Source organism: Narcine bancroftii, chromosome 13, assembly GCF_036971445.1.
Source record: "Narcine bancroftii isolate sNarBan1 chromosome 13, sNarBan1.hap1, whole genome shotgun sequence".
In the NCBI taxonomy this organism is placed as follows: domain Eukaryota; kingdom Metazoa; phylum Chordata; class Chondrichthyes; order Torpediniformes; family Narcinidae; genus Narcine; species Narcine bancroftii.
Genome location: NC_091481.1, coordinates 10,359,958 through 10,376,329, shown reverse-complemented (window position 1 = coordinate 10,376,329; position 16,372 = coordinate 10,359,958). Strand labels below are relative to the sequence as shown.

Sequence of the window (16,372 nt, the reverse complement as noted above, 5' to 3'; positions counted from 1 at the left end):
GGCGGTCGGAAGGGTGCTCGAACAGTGGCTGGACAGACAGTGGCACCCGCTAGCCTTTTTCAGCAGGAAGGGGCGGCCTCCAGAACTCAAATACAGTGCATTCGACCGGGAGCTCCAGGCGCTGTACATGGCCATCCGCCATTTTCGATTTTTCCTAGAGGGCAGGACTTTTACCATCTTTACTGACCACATGCCCTTCACCCAAGCACTATCGATGGCCAAGGACTCATGGTCAGCCAGGCAACAGCACCACCTGTCCTATGTCTCGGAATTCACAATGGACATCTGGCACAGGGTGGGTAAAGACAACGTAGTCGCTGACACGCTCTCCCGCCTCGCCATCAGCATGCTAGCTCCCGTTCTCGACTATGCACAGCTCACACAGGCCCAACAGCGCGATGTCGAAACCCAGGCTCTCTGCATCGCAGTATCAGGGCTCCAGCTTGAGGATATCTGCCTTCCCGATTGCGCACAGCCACGTCCAAAGTAAAAGTTCTGCTGCTCAGCAATAACTCCACTGGCACACCATGCCCGGTAATTCCACAGGATTGGAGGGCTGGGGTCATCAGTTCCATCCACAATCTTGTCCACCACTTAGTAAAGACTACCGTCTGCTTGGTGGCTCAGCGATTTGTCTGGCACGACCTCAAGAAGGAGGCCGTAGCACTAGCCCGCAAATGCATCCGATGGCAGACCTCCAAAGTCCACAGGCACACGCAGGCCCCTGTCCAACATTTCGACCCAGCACCGCGAAGGTTCCAACATATCCTCGTAGACATCGTGGGCCCTTTGCCAGTGTCCAGGGAGTCGCGGTACCTATTTACCATAGTGGACAGAGCACCAGGGGGCCAGAAGCCATTCTGGTCCGTGAAGCATCGGCAGAGACGTGTGCTAGAGCCCTGGTTGGCCAATGGATCGCTCGATTTGGCATGCCGGCACATATTTCGAGCGATGGGGGCACTCATTTTACCTCCACCCTATGGTCGCAGCTGGTGAGGCTTTTAGGGGTAACACTGCACCACACCACGGCCTACCACCCGCAGTGTAATGGGTTGGTAGAGAGGTTCCATCGCCACTTAAAGTCCGCCCTGATGGCCAGGCTTTCCGGCCCCAACTGGGTGGATGAGTTGCCCTGGGTCCTCCTCGGAATCAGAATGGCACCCAAGGAGGACCTGCAAGCTTTGTCAGCTGAAATGGTCTACGGCGCACCACTCACCCTGCCAGGTGAATTTTTCGGCCCGCACAGTGACGGTGATCGGCTCGCTGACTTCCGTAAATGCCTGGGCAACCTGACCCCATCGCACCATGGCATTCGACTGTCTCATCGACCCAAAGAACTTGATGTGGCGCAATTCGTCTTTGCCAGAAGGGGACCACAGAGAGCATCGCTGCAGCAGCCTTACAAGGGGCCGTACAAAGTGCTCTGGCAGTCGGGCGGAACTTTTACTTTGGACGTGGGGGGCAGGAAGGAATTGTTTACTGTGGACTGCTTGAAAGCCACCCACCTAGACATCTCAACCGGTCCAGGTGGCCGTGCCCAAACGGTGGGGTCGATCGCCAAAGCGACAGGACTAGTAGCCGGTTCTGGAGTTGGAGGGGGGTTGTGTGGCAGCACACAGCCTAATAGCGAACCGGCCCCGCTTGTATCACCACGTGGTGGGGCAGCCATTAGGAGATGGCGTCGTCAGGTGTTTCTTGACTCCAGTATCCCTTCCAGCACGCGTCCTGGGCAGCGATTATAACGTCACAATGCACCAGGTGACTGAGCTCATGCTGCCCTTAAAGGGGCGCGCGGAATTTGAATAAAAACACCTGTTAACAACCATCGGTGTGGTGGCAGTGATTTACTTCAGCTCCTCAGAGCGCCACAATAGAATATTTATGTCAGTAAAGTTTTAAGAAACATCAAAGGATCCTTGATCCTAATGATAAAGTTTATCTGCATGTTTTTAGCAGTCTTACAAATTTGCATAATGGGGTTGTAACCGAGAGTATTTTGTCTCAAACAATCCATCTTGTGAGATTGATAGCAATGATTAGAATAAATTTGAATTAGATATTTTTCATTTCATCTAAAATCTGCTAATTTTCAGCAACTAACATTTCGACAGCACCAAGGAACTACAGGCCAATGAGTTTGACATTAGTGGTTAGAAAATTTCTTAAGGACATGATTATCAGCATTTGGATAGGCAGGGACTGATTGAAGGGAGTCAGAATGGCTTTGCATATGGCAGATTGTGTCGGATGAATTTGATAGAGTGTTTTGAAGAGGTGACAGAGTATTGACGAGGGCAGGGCAGTGAATGTTGCAGATATGAACTTCAAAAAGACCTTGACAAGCTCCTACATTGCTGGTTAGTCAGCTATAGGAAACGATATCATTATTGGAAGGGGTGATTCACCAGAATTATGTTATGGGGACTGGGTCCTTATTCCTGAGAGCATAGAAAGCTAAGGAATGATCCTAATGCTGGTGCATAAAATCATGAGGGCTATGAATAAAATGAATGGGCACTATCTTTTTCCCAGTGTAGATAATTCCTGAACTAGAGGACAGAGGTTTATCATGAGAAGGGTAAGATTTAAGAAGGAAGTGAGGAATTTCAAAACAAGGATCCGAATACAATACCATAATGGACAAGAAATAATTTTCAAATCTAATTCAAAAGTTATTACAACAACAGACAAGTCTGAAATTTTGTTATGCGCCATTTTTAATGAATTGTTTTGTGCAATCTCTTTTAATTCCTTTGTGTGCAATTCAACAAATTCTAAACCTTATTTTAAGAGGTTTTAAGACTCATTCAAGTCCCACACAGAATTTGATGTGAACAGATTAATTACTGTGCTAAAAGTAGCACCCAGAGGAATTTCAATTCCTTATTGCCAATCTATTGAATTTAATTAAAACATGCATCGTTGTCAATGCTTTGTTGCTTAATCCATTTCCAATGCTCTGAGTTAAGAGCAAATAAAATTTTGTAATTCTGAAATGGAAGTTACAGTACAGTTCATCTACTGAATATACTGTATGCTGGAAAATGGAGTACCTTTGCTTCCTCCAATATATAAAGAGGGAAAGGCAATAATATATCCTCACTGAATAGTAAGAATTCTAAAATTCTTGGATATCAGAGAAAATGAGATACTTTGTTCACAAATTCAATGCTTTTCTCGGCTCTCATTATAGATTAGATCCTTTGTTGGAAGTGTAATTTCAGATAAAATACTGCTCAACACAAACAATAAAAAGGAATTTTTGAGAGCGAGCGAGAGAGAGAGAGAGAGAGACCGACCGACAGACAATAGCAACACTGATGGAGATTCACAAATGAGGTGTTGCTTCACTTCCAATGACATCATTTTGGAGCCCCAAATGGTGACAAATGAGGAGGTCTCACATTTTCTGCAGACATTGGGGTTGGTACCAAGGGGGCAATTAGTGGAAAGGAATGAATGGACATGCAGCAGTGGTCCCTGTGGAAGGTGGAGACTGGAAGATGTCTGGTGGTGGGATCACATTGTAGGTGGCAGAAATTGCAGAGGATGATATGTTGGATGGAGAGGCTAGAGGAGTGGTAGGTGAGGAGAAGGGGAATCCTGTCCTTGTTGTCTCTATGGGCTGAGAGGGTCAGGGCAGATCTGCAGAAAATAGAGGAGATGATGGTAAGGGCTGAGTTGATGGTGGTAGAGTGAAAACCACATTTATTTGAAGAAGGAGGTCATATCAGATGATCTGCATAGTGTTTAACAGCACTTGCTTTGCTTGTCTATGGGCAAGGGTAAGTGCTCAGCCCGCTCCTGTTCACGCTACTGATCCACGACTGCATCACCAACAATCTCACCAAGTTTGTAGATGACACAACAGTCGTTATCCTCATCAGCAGCAACAATGAGTTGACCTACAGAGAAGAGGTGGGAAATCTTGTGAAATGGTGAGAGAGTAACAACTGAGTCTCAATGTGGACAAGGTGAAGGAATGATCATAGAATTCAGGAGGACCAGGAACAACCACCCTCCACTACACATCAACAACTCTGTAGTAGAGAGTGGAGAGCACCAAGTTGCTTGGAGTTCACTTAACTAGTGACCTACTGTGGACACACAACATCTCATCACTTGTCAGGAAGGTGCAATAGCAACTACACTTCCTGAGACTGAACAGGGAAGCCTATTGGCCACCATTATGTCAACCTTCAGCTCCTATAGGAGCTGTATGGAGAGTGTCCTGGCCAGCTGCATCACAGTCTGGTACGTTTTCTGCAAAGAAATGGATTGGAGGTCAATCCACAGGACTATATGAGTGGCAGAGAGAATCACTGGAGCCTCCCTCCCCCTCAATGATGTCTTCTATCAGGACTGTTGTCTAAAATGGGCATGCAAAATCATTGAATACAGGTGAATCATAGCCAGCACCACCAGGCTGAGGAACAGCTTTTTCCCACGGGCAGTGGGAAAGGAAAAACTGCTCACGCTAGCCATCTGAGACTCTCATTTGTACAAAGCAATATTTATTTTAATAGATAAAATACAATTCAAGACCTCCTGCATATGTGTGTTATGTCTGGTTGTGTGTCTGAATGTTTTGCACCAAGAACCGGAGAACGGTGTTTCATCGGGTTGTACGTACAATCAGATGACAATAAACTTGACGATATTTCTTGAAGAAAGACTATTTCAGATGTCCTAATGTAAAAGGCCACCTCATCCCAGGAACAGATGTAGTGGAGAAAGAGGATCCGAAAGAAAAGGAAAATGTTCTTACAAAGAGACAGGGTGGGGACGTGTAGTCCAGGTAGCTGTTTGAAAACCATTGTTTTAATTGTACCTGATTGACTCATTATGTGCATGGTTTCAGAACTCTGAAGGAAATGGGCCAATGACAATTTTTCTCAAGCAAAATATTTCAGTAATAATTGGGTTGAGAGCAGTGATTCTCAACCTTCCCTTCCCACTCACATACCACCTTAAGCCATCCCTTACTAAGCACAGATGACCCAGGGATTACTTAAAGTGGCATGTGAGTAGAAAGAAAAAGGTTGAGAACCTCTGGTTTAGAACAAAGACCATTCTACCTAACCAACAAAAAGTAAGCAATTTCTTGGATCTATGGTATGACTTGCCGACTCCTTTGATTTGGAAACAATTGGAACAATTAAAAAAGAAATTAAGAGTGAGACAAGTTCTAAATGGATGAGAGTGTTAGAAGGGGAGGACTGATTGAATCTGTGTTCCAGAAAGAAATGGTGGGTCCAGCAATAGGGAATATATATGGATAGGAACTGCACATCCACGGTAAAGATAAGGCATGCAGTATGGGAGATTTGAAAAAGGTGGAGAGAATGTGAGGTGCAATAGACATAGGTGTGAAGGAACGAGATAAGTGGGATCAAGATTCAATGAGGAGATGAGAATGGTGGGCAAGGCTAGAGAGAGGGAAACCCCCAATCAACACTGCATCATGTATTTTCTTATTTGGCAAATGCAGAGTATGACGAATCCAGACCAAAAAAATGTTCTCACCATTCTGTCGACCCACTTCTTTTCTGACTCACCTGCACAAGCTGTTGAAATAACAGAGTTGATTAATTTAAGACAAAAAGGATTAATAAAATAAGACTTCTGTTAGCTCACAGCAAATTCAACAATTATCAGAAATAGTATCAATGGTATCAATGTTTAAATTAGCCAAGATGTAACTGAGTAGTAAATCTTATTCAATTTGAAAATCTACACATTTACTTTGAGAAAATACTTTTCAAAAAATGTATTCAATATCTAGCATCCTTTCGTGCATTGTAAAGCACAACCTGCTCCCTAAAGAAAGCTCTTGGAAAAACATTCTGTGCCATTCAGTAAAAACCATGTTAGTGAATTACTGCTATGTAATCACCTTTTACATTGAAATGATCAGATTCAGCTTTTCCTTTCCGAATAGATATGAAAACACTGGCTACAGGAGGGTGGAAACATTATATTTCACACAAATTTTGACTTCTTTGGAATATCTGATGTAAAATAATATATAAAATGGTGGTGGTGTTCCTTTTTAAAACCATATGCATCAATGCTCAAGTGCTTATCTGTTCTCCAGGCACTGTTATGTTCTGGAATCTCATCCAAAATGCCTTGTTACAGTTCTCTCAACTTTAAAAAAGCTTCCACAGAGCCTATCTTTTCAGCAATGCTTCAGCCACTTCCTCATCTATTTTGATTTGTGTACCAACCCCCCCCCCCCCCAATTTTTGCATTAAAGAGTAGTGGCAAATTCCTGTTGTATTTCCTGTTGTATATTTGTTGTTGAATACAACTGAATTCTATTACTGAGAGATAAACATACTACTATATGGTAATTACATTTGACTCATTTGAAATTCAGTTCCACTGAGTAAAATGTGCTGTCTCAATCACATTGCATGTTGTTGTTTGGTTGAGAAAGTGTCAGGTTTGGAGGGTTCAAAGAGCAACCAGTCTGGACACAAGGGTTTGCAATCAAACATAACTTCATTAACACAACAATTAATAAAAGACTGATCATAATGGGAATTAAACACACGCACAATTAATAATAAAGTGGGAAAATTTGTGACGGGAATCAAACGGGATTGTTATTATTATTAATTCACACAGGTGATGCAGACATTTGCACACTATAAACAGGGGTTATACGCACATTCCCGGACCCCTGAATGAGAAAAGGTGAATCTGGTACCACTGATCAGTTGAGAGCAGTGGCTCTACTGCCAGTATTGATCTATAGCAATTTGAGCTATAGCAATACCATGGTTGAGCTTCAGTGCAGTGTGCACCTTACCTGCAACCCTTCCAAGCGACATGGCAATGGAGTGGTGTCCGGGGCTATCACCACAAAGGCAGAGGGGGGTGAATGTCCTCTATGCTGGTGCTAAATACAGGACTCTAGCCAATAAGGACATTAGGTGATTTGAACCAGCCAATGGTAAGGTGTGCATTGACCAGTGGTCTGAGCCCAATCTTAACTGACACTCCACCTGTAAACTGTAACTTTGTCTACAACTTTGAGTGAAACAAAAACTACACCACATTGTGACAGGTGATGTGACTTCTGAATGTGTTTCATATGGGGAGGCCACATGACCACCAGCAATAGGCAGGAAGCCCACACCTCCTCCACACACAACAGTTGTAAAGAGACCTTTTGGCAATTTGACCTTCATAGGTCAAACTAGGTGTTTTAAGTATAGGAGTTGGTACCTTATGGTAAAGTTGTATGAGGCCAAATTTGGAGTATTATGTGCAGTTTTGGTCACCTAACTACAGGAAAGATTTACTAGGATGTTGCCCGGACTTCTGAAACTGAGTTACAGGGAAATGTTAAACAGTTTAGGACTTTATTCCCTCGAGCATAGAAGAATGAGGGGAGATTTGATAGAGGCATTTAAAATTATGAGGGGGATAGACAGAGTAAATGTAAATAGGCTTTTTCCACTGAGGGTAGATGAGGTTCAAACTAGAGGTCATGGGTTAAGAGTGATATGGGAAAAGAGTGAGGGGGGAACTTCTTCACACAGAGTGGTGTGAGTGTGGAATGAGCTACCAGCTGGGGTGGTGAATGTGGGGTCAATTTTAACATTTAAGAAGAATTTGGACAGATACATGGATGGGAGAGGTATGGAGGGCTCTGGACTGGATGAGAGCAGTGGGATGGGAAAAAAATAGTTTGGCACAGATTTGAAAGGCTGAAGGGGTCTGTTTCTGTCCCGTTATATTCTATGGTTCAGTGCTACTGGCCTGGGATGAATTCCTCAACTGAAATGCCCAAACTGAGAGCTGTCCAGTCACCAACTGTAGATTTGCAACAATTTTTACCACTGCTGAGTTCCCTGCCACCAGCATCTTCAGGGGAGGATTACCATTAACTGGGGAACTCAGGTGGAAGATAAATAGTGTGGCTGTAACAATAGTTCAGAAGATGAGCATTTTGTGGCAAATGACTAATTTTCTCACATTTTTAAATTTTTTTCCCACCACCTACATTAGATGTATGATGGAATGCTTTCCACTTGGCTGGAATAATGTAACTTCAATGATGTTCAAAAAAGGTCAGCACCATTCAGGACAAAGCTGCCTGCTTATTTGCCAATCTAATTTAAATAAACTAAAGATTTGAGTATGTCCCACATTTTGAAAGATTTGGTTATGCACAAATATATTCCTGTTAATTAAATTTAATTTTTCAACACTAACTACTCATTGGGCTTTATGATCCCTACAATTAAATATTTTGTTTATTTAGCAATGTTAATAAAACTGAAAATAGTTTGAGAATTCAGCTCTTTTCTGCTATTTAAGCTACTGTGGCCTTAACCTCCTGGTAAAGCAATTTTCTCAACATTATTCGCTAATCAAATATTTTAATTCAGCAATATAATATCAGCTAGCTTTAGCAGGGAATAAAATTGGTTTAATTTATTGCCATATAGTATGTAAAAAGCTCTGCAAATGTAGTGGACAGACCAGGACATCATGAGTAAAACCCTCCCCTCCATCGAGAAAATCTACAGCAGGGGTGTCAAACTCAAATTCACGGAGGGCCAAAATTAAAAACTTGGACTAAGTCGAGGGCCGAGCTAAATATTTATTGAAAATTTTTAACAACATCTGCATGTTTTCTCTTCTTTCAACATATGTAATATTTAACTTTAGGAGGATAATGTTACAGGTCAGAAGTAGGTAGCTCAAGTTCACCCTTTGCTTGACCTGAGGGAAACATATTTGGTCCCTGTGGAGATGTCGTCAGCATTCACAGGCTGTGTCCATTTTGACCTGCATTAGGACTCAGCATTTCCTGCTCACTCCTCAGGCTCTAGGCCTCTATTCACCCTCGACCCACCATCCCTCTACCTGACCAGTCCTTTACCCAACCTCTACTCACCCCTCACTCCACTCGCTCTGCCTCTACCCACCCCATCCTATACACGCCCCTCTACTGCCTCTCCCCTCAACCTGTTCCTCCCTCTACCCGTCTCTCACCCTCTAATCACCCCTCCCCTACTTGCCCTGCCCCTCCCCTTTTACCTCTTCCCTATCCACCCCTCCTTCTACTCATCCCTCCCTAACTGCCCCTCGCACCACCATAACTTCCCCTGCCCATTACTCCTCACCTACACCCTCTGCCCACCCCTGCTTACCCACCCACTCAGGCCCAGCGTGCTGCCGATCAGCCTTTGCGCAACAGCGGGGGCCGTGCGCAGCCTGCCATGTCTGTCGCGCCGACAGGAAATCACAGGCGCTCGCCAATCCGCCGCACCGCTCGACAGGTGGGAGAAGTGACTGGTTGTGCGGGGAGCCTTCCAACTGGCTTGCCAGCTGATGACATCGACAGACTTCTCGTGTTACAATTTTGTTTTCCCTGTTCTCAAAGTTTGCACGGTCAACCTGCAACACTCTTGCTCCCTCCGCGTCCCATGGATCTGATGCTCGGGTGTTGTTAGGATTCCCAGCAGAAGGTTTGTGGAACTTTACCATTCTGGATTCCTTTTGAGAATATTCTGGCCATCTTTTAAGGGGGGTGGTTTTAGAGGGGAGGGGATAGTTAGGGGGTGGGGAAGGATGTGCAATGAAGGGGGAGGATGGTGGGGGTGACATTACCAAAAAACAGCATCGGCTCTCGCTGCAGGGCAGGCCACCTCTAATACATTTTTGAAATGATCTTGCGGGCCAAATATAATTATATCGCGGGCCAAATTTGGCTCGCGGGCCAGAGTTTGACATGTGTGATCTACAGGGAACACTGCTGTTGGAGAGCAGCAGCAATCATCAAGGATGCACACCATGCTCTGTTCTCACTGCTACCATCAGGAAAGTGGTAGAGGTGCCAAAAGACTCATAACAGTAGGTTCAGGAACAGATGCTACCCCTCCACCATCAGACTCCTCAACAACAAAGCCAATCAGGGACTTATTTGACTCTTACTTTTGCACTTTATTGATATTTTTCTCTCTGTATTGCAGTCAGTTTGTTTACATTTATTTATCTGTTTACATGTGTACGTTGAGCCGGTATTTTCTTTGCACTGCCATTAAGTGGTAATTCTGCCTCGCCCATAGAAAAAGTCTCAGGATTGTATGTGATGTCATGTATGTACTCTGATAATAAATCCAAATCTGATTTCAGAACCGTAATGACAGGAAATAGAACTCTGTGGGTGCTGGGAAAGGGAAAACATTAATCTGTAGGAATATAGACAATTTGAGATACACATATATGGTATGTAGACACACTTTTACCTGAATAACTTGATATTAAAGGAATGAAACCTTTTGCAGATCATGAAGATTAATCATGTTAGGATGAACTCTAAACTTGTGTAAGAATCCTGCTCTGGGTTTACAAAGGGATGACTTGTGATTGTACGCCTCTATTTGATGCCTAAAGTTACTTTGCTGCAGTTTAGTGGTGAGCAGAGCACATACCAAATATTTCATTTGAATTGACATAGGAACAGTTTCCTTCTCTATATTGGTTCTCATAGATGTTCAACTCACTTATTAAGATGAAAGACTCCACATGTTGGTTTTCTTAATCAAAAACCAATCCTTATTTCCTAAAGCTTCAATATCTATTTTTGGCATCTCTATGCTGTAAGCCAACAATTGCAGCACAAATAAAATTTTCCACTAAACACAATTCTGTCCATTTTAGACTGGCTTTCCCATGTATCATTTTACTCCTGATGACTCCAATCCGTATCCTTTAAAAGTAATGTTCCCATTGGTTCTCATTGAGCATTAGAGTTTAGATGGTGAATTTAGTTACACACTTCTATATTCACCACCTGGTGAACATACTCTAAAATGTAGAGGCAAGACCCTATCAGACATTTCAATATCAACATCATCATTTTATTTCATATCTTCAGTGTATTAAAATTTTAAAAACACATTATCAAACAAAATTTGACACGAGCTAAGTTGGGAGAAACAAGAACAAATGGTTGAAATTTGATCAAAAAGACGTATTAAAAGGAGTCTTAAAGGAAACATAAAAGTACTGGAGGGAGAGGATTAAGCAATGAAAGCCAGTGTTTTGTCTTGGCAGCGGTAGGCATGGGAACATGATTAAATTCAAAGCTGGTAGTGGAATTGTGCAAAAAAATTCAAGAGGTCTGCCTCCAGAATGGGATAGGCAAGGCTGTTGAGTGTTTTAAAACTAAAGTAAGCATCTTGAAATCAAATTGTAGGGACTCCTGCGTTAATGGAGCCCTATTTGGCCTACTGTATAGTCGAACAATGGGGTATAGGGGTTTCCCCAGCTGACCCTCTAACCCCACCCCCTCCTCCAACCTGAATTATTGCAAAGTAGTTACCTGCAATCAATGGCATTGTCATACTCACAGACTGAGGCATGTATGAACAAAATTTACCATATTCTTTCTAAAGGTCAATTTAATTCATGCAGTATTCACTACTTTCAGTGTGATTACTATGAGTTAATCCATTTGAACCTTTTGATCCAATTTCTGTCATGAAGAACAGGCTGTCATGGAGAAATGGAGAGATCTTTAAAAGTCCTGAATCACTTTGTCTGCATTCGAATGACATGCTAGTCACAAGCTTAGCAAGCAATTTGTGAAACGTAGATTAAGTTTTATTGCTTTAAAAGAGAGAAATTAAGAAAATGATTTCTTAAAGCAGTTATTCCAATTTCACAACTTTTTTCTGACTTTCAATATCCCTATAGCTTTAGATGCAGAAATTTAATGTACCAAAAATACTTCAATTTCTTGGAAGGTTTTATTAAAAAAAACTTACAAAAGATAAAATGGAGGGATGGGAAACTAGAGATCAAGACAAACCATGTCAAGTTATTATCTAGTTTCTGATTGTATAAGAAAGAATTGAATCATGCCATTCGCGTAAGAATATTGTAAATTGATCTTAACCCTACACTCATTTTAAATCTCATATATTATACTTCCAACAAGGGGCTGATATTTCCACTCCTTTTGAAATATATTCCAACAAAACACTAAAGCCCTTTAACCGACACTAACAACTGTCATATTGAAAAAAAGTCTTTCTGGCATAACAGTATTTTGACCATGGAGAATTGGGGAAGTTGCACTGTGACTTTACATATGGTGAATCATAGAATTCCTTTGCTCAGTTTGAAAGATTATTTAGAAATAAAATTGCATTATGAAACAACAATTACCTTTTAGTGGTTGTTAAAGTTTAAATCTCTCATATGTGCAGGCTTTTAATCAGATTTAATTACCTCTTGCCATATATAAATTGATCTATTTGCATTTTCATTTTATATATTAGTTTGAAAATACATGCTGAAGCAACAGCCAGATTAAATTACACTTAGATTCCATCTATAATGTCTAACCATTGTAATACCTGGGAAATTACTGCCAATTGGGCACTTTGAGCATTAGGAGTTGGTAAAAGATTTTTTTAAACTATTATGCTGAGAAATTGCATTACACAAAGATGCAAACCATTGTCCAAAATGATATTTTGTGGACATTTCAAAAAACATTTGAGAATTTCTTTCTAATAAAATCCTTTTTTTAATTTCAGAGATAATAATATTGGCTTACCACATTTGTTGCTCATTTCTCTTCTGACAACTTCTTTTACTTCTTCTTCCTGAACACAATGAACAAAAATCTTAAAAGTGATTTGCACTATTTAAGTGGGCTTACAATGGCCAGGGAGAAAAGCTTGTAGCTCCCAAGCAAAACTATTTTAAACAGGAAATAACAAGGGAAATGTTGGAAGTAAGTTATCATTGATAAAAAGAGAAAGTGATATTATTTGTTTCAGGCTGAAGACTTTTTTCCTAACTCAAACAAATTTAATTCTTTGGAGAAACGCTGCAGGAAAGAGGGTTAAGGAGGTCAGGCACACAGGTGGAGTGGGGCAGATGGGATAAATCCAAAGGTGCAGTGGAGGGAAAAAGTTGGACTCTTTCAGTACTTCAAATGTTTTCTAAAGAATCTTAAGGATGCTTACTGAAAGTCCAGGATCTCCTTTCTCACCCTTTAGTCCAGTGAGACCAACTTCTCCCTGCTCAAGATGGAAACAAATTTATTCAGTAGTGAATAATTCTGCACTGATTTACCTTCATTCTTGTTCAGGTTTTTGCAGAGCAGCCTCAAAAATAAACATTAACACTCACCTTTGCTTTTTCAACAGATATTGAAGTAAAGCAGAAAGCACAATCCCTAAACAAGAATTGTCTCTCTTTTTACATCCCCCCCCCCCTTACATTTTGTAATTAACAAAGAAATCTCACTGACATGACTTGAGTAGATTATATTAAAATGGTCACATTATAATTTGTCACCTTATTAGTAAAAGCGTACCTGCATCATCAACACCCAGGCATTAGATAACACAACGTGGGCTATGATTCCCTATTTTTAGCAAATGTAAATCATGCAAAAATAAAGCACACTGCACGTGATGAGGGTTTGTGGGTGGCTAAAGGTATCTACTTAATTGGTTGTAGAACAAGATTAGATTATACAAGAAGAACAAATGAAGCAAGTAACTCTTTCCTTTTACTGGAAGTGTGTGTGATTGAAATAGAGAGCGAAGGGAAGAGGTCGTTATCAAACTTTCATTTATGTATTTAAGCATTGGAATAAAGAACAAGAAGTGAAACGTGACACTAATTGGTTGCGTTCTACTTTTTTGTGCAATAATTCATTCTTTACTGTAAAATACTGAGAGTTCCAGAATGTACAGTTTGTTCACTTGGAAATAAAGTAATAACTATGTGCAGGGGTAATGTGGGAAGGAGGAACAGGGGACTTATAACTGGATGAATAAGAATGTAACTCCACTTCATTAATTTGGGTAATTATGTCCATTGCAAGGATGAGCAATTGATTCAGATCTGATGTGTCTGCCTGTTTTCTTTTCTAATTCCTTAAACATACATTTAATTTTGCTATAAAACACTTACTCTGCCTGTTAAAGTGAAGGTGTGAAGAAGTAAGATCAGTAAATTAAAGATATATTCATAATTGGGTCAAGATGCTAGAATGGTTAGAAAATTAAAGCAAAATAATGCCTCAAAAGAGGGCTTCACTTATTTCCACTAAAATCAGCTGCTTCATCCATTAACTGTCAGGGAACTTGTGGGGCCACAAAGGTACATAATATTTTATTTCATATTCAACCATATTAGCATATGACATTGAAATTCACATCAACATCAAAACCTTTGCTACTACATTAGAAAACCTATAGTTGACATTAGTCACTCATGAAATTGGGTTTTATTTTGAATAGGATAAGAGAATGAATAATGTGTTTAGCACTGGTCAAATGCTGATATTATATTGAGGAGCCACTGAGAATTTAGTTGGTGATTGCTTTGGAAGCAATAGTTGCAGGTTAATAATACAATTATTTTTTAAATGGGCATCCAAAATCAGCCCCTTCAATCTTATTTACTTCCTCCTTTATGATGAAACTCTAAGCTCTTCAAATTTACAATCACTATCTCCCTATTCTGGTTTCCCCAAAGGCAATTCATTTTTTCACCTTCCATGTTCTTATAAGATAAGCTGGTATCCATTATTTCTCCCAATAACATCCTCATCCTTTGCAAGTTTACTATATTCAAGCCCAACCTGAGTAAAAGTGAATGTTCATTAGTAATGACATAGAAGACTGATTTAGTATTGACCTTATTATTCTATGTCTCAAATTGTGAGGCATCAAATGGATAAAAAAATTGGACTCTTTTTTTCCATAACCCTGAAAAGGATTTCATTAAAAAGAAAGTAAATTAGAAATGAAAAATAGTTGGCAAATATTTGTGTTGTTATCTGCCTAATGAAATGAGAAGAATAGGAAGGATTTCATGCTCCATTTATTATCTGCAGCTAATTAAGTCAAAACTCTGAAAATAGTATATTTGGATGATTTGCAATACTGACTCTTTTAGCTGCATTGCTCTCAACAGATATAAATACATATTAAAACAGTTAGTCTGAAAGAAAATGCAGCAAGGGAGTTGTCTCTCTTCCAGTACTTAGTCTTCACTCTTTATTGCAGTGCTATTGACATTTACGTAAATTCCTGTAAATAGACAGCTGAAACTCATCTGGCTTAGTGATTAATTATCCAGTTTATTGAAATTTGCTCTACAAATGGCTCAGACAGTGACTTCATTGCTCAATACAAGGATGAAGTTCTTGTACAAACCCTAATCTTGTTGATCACAGACTTTGTGGCATCTGTTCTAAAGAAGACCATCTTTTGAAGGGCATTAAGCTAATGGATACAATGTTATCTGCAAATATTGGTGCATCATATGTGCCACCCTTTCCCGCAGGATAAGGAAATGAGGTGGTTATGTTGTAGTGTATCTAGGTGAAATGCCTTCTAAGCTTGTATAGCTAGTCGAGGTGTGTGTAACAATTGGATGTCCCTGTCCATATGCATGTATGTCTGTGTACATGTGGCAATAATGGTGAGAGGGGAAAGAAATTAAACAGGACTGGAATGGTCCTTCTTCATGCAGAGGATCGTGGAATGATCTGACAGAGAAAATTGTAGAAGCAGAGATAATAGTAACATTCAAAAGAAATTTACACAGGTACACATGGGAAAGGAATAAGGGGAAAACACAGGTAAATGGGACTAGCTTGGTCAACATGGAGAAATTGAGCTGAAGTATCTCTTTCTTGCTGTAGGACTGTATGGCTATGACTCTATGATTCCTCAGCAAATATAAGTAACATTCATGCCAAAAAAGTGCAAGGCAGTGACTGAATAACTCACTACCTGATGATCCAAGGACCTTCTTCGACCTACAAGGCACATGTCAGGAGCATGATAGAATAATCCATTTGCCTGTTGAAGTACAACACCAAGAAGCTTCAAGATAATACAACCTAACCTATTTAATTGGAACCCCATCAAACAGTTGAAACATTCATTCCATCTACCACCATCAGAAGGACTGCAGCACTTTAAGACAGTGAGGTATCATCATCTTCTCGAGGACATTTAGGGATGGGCAATAAATATTGGCTTGGTCAACAAAAATCAAAACCAAAAAAAAACACCAAAATAAATCATTGTATTGCTTTAAACTTATTTATCAGGAATTTACTGACCAGATTGCCTTTTGCTCCCGAAATCCCTGGAGAGCCTCTTTTGCCATGACATGTTCTCCCTCTCTTCCCTGGTTCACCCTATAAATCAGAGGAAATGTTTAATCATTCACAATTAAATATTTTAGTAGCAGTTATATCTTGCTGATACAGCTTAAAATGTTAATATCCAATTAATCCCAGCAGTCCTCCAGTATAAGTTTGAAGTTAATTTGTCACATTCAACTTGATTTGTGAGCAGTC

General features: G+C 40.6%; 2 protein-coding genes across 16 annotated transcripts in view; one reads left to right on the top strand and one right to left on the bottom strand.

Moving 5' to 3' along the window:
- Positions 1 to 16,372, top strand: part of mest (mesoderm specific transcript) — a 366,224-nt gene that overhangs the window by 119,532 nt on the left and 230,320 nt on the right. The window lies entirely within an intron of this gene.
- LOC138748000 (collagen alpha-1(VII) chain-like) overlaps positions 12,590 to 16,372 on the bottom strand; it is a 66,555-nt gene continuing 62,772 nt past the window's right edge. Inside the window, exons 23-25 of the mRNA XM_069907700.1 lie at positions 16,133 to 16,210; positions 13,008 to 13,061; positions 12,590 to 12,641 (exon numbers count right to left, since the gene is read on the bottom strand). Of these exons, the coding sequence (XP_069763801.1) occupies positions 13,037 to 13,061; positions 16,133 to 16,210 (103 nt within the window). The 3' untranslated portion in view covers positions 12,590 to 12,641; positions 13,008 to 13,036. The remainder of the gene's footprint in view (positions 12,642 to 13,007; positions 13,062 to 16,132; positions 16,211 to 16,372) is intronic.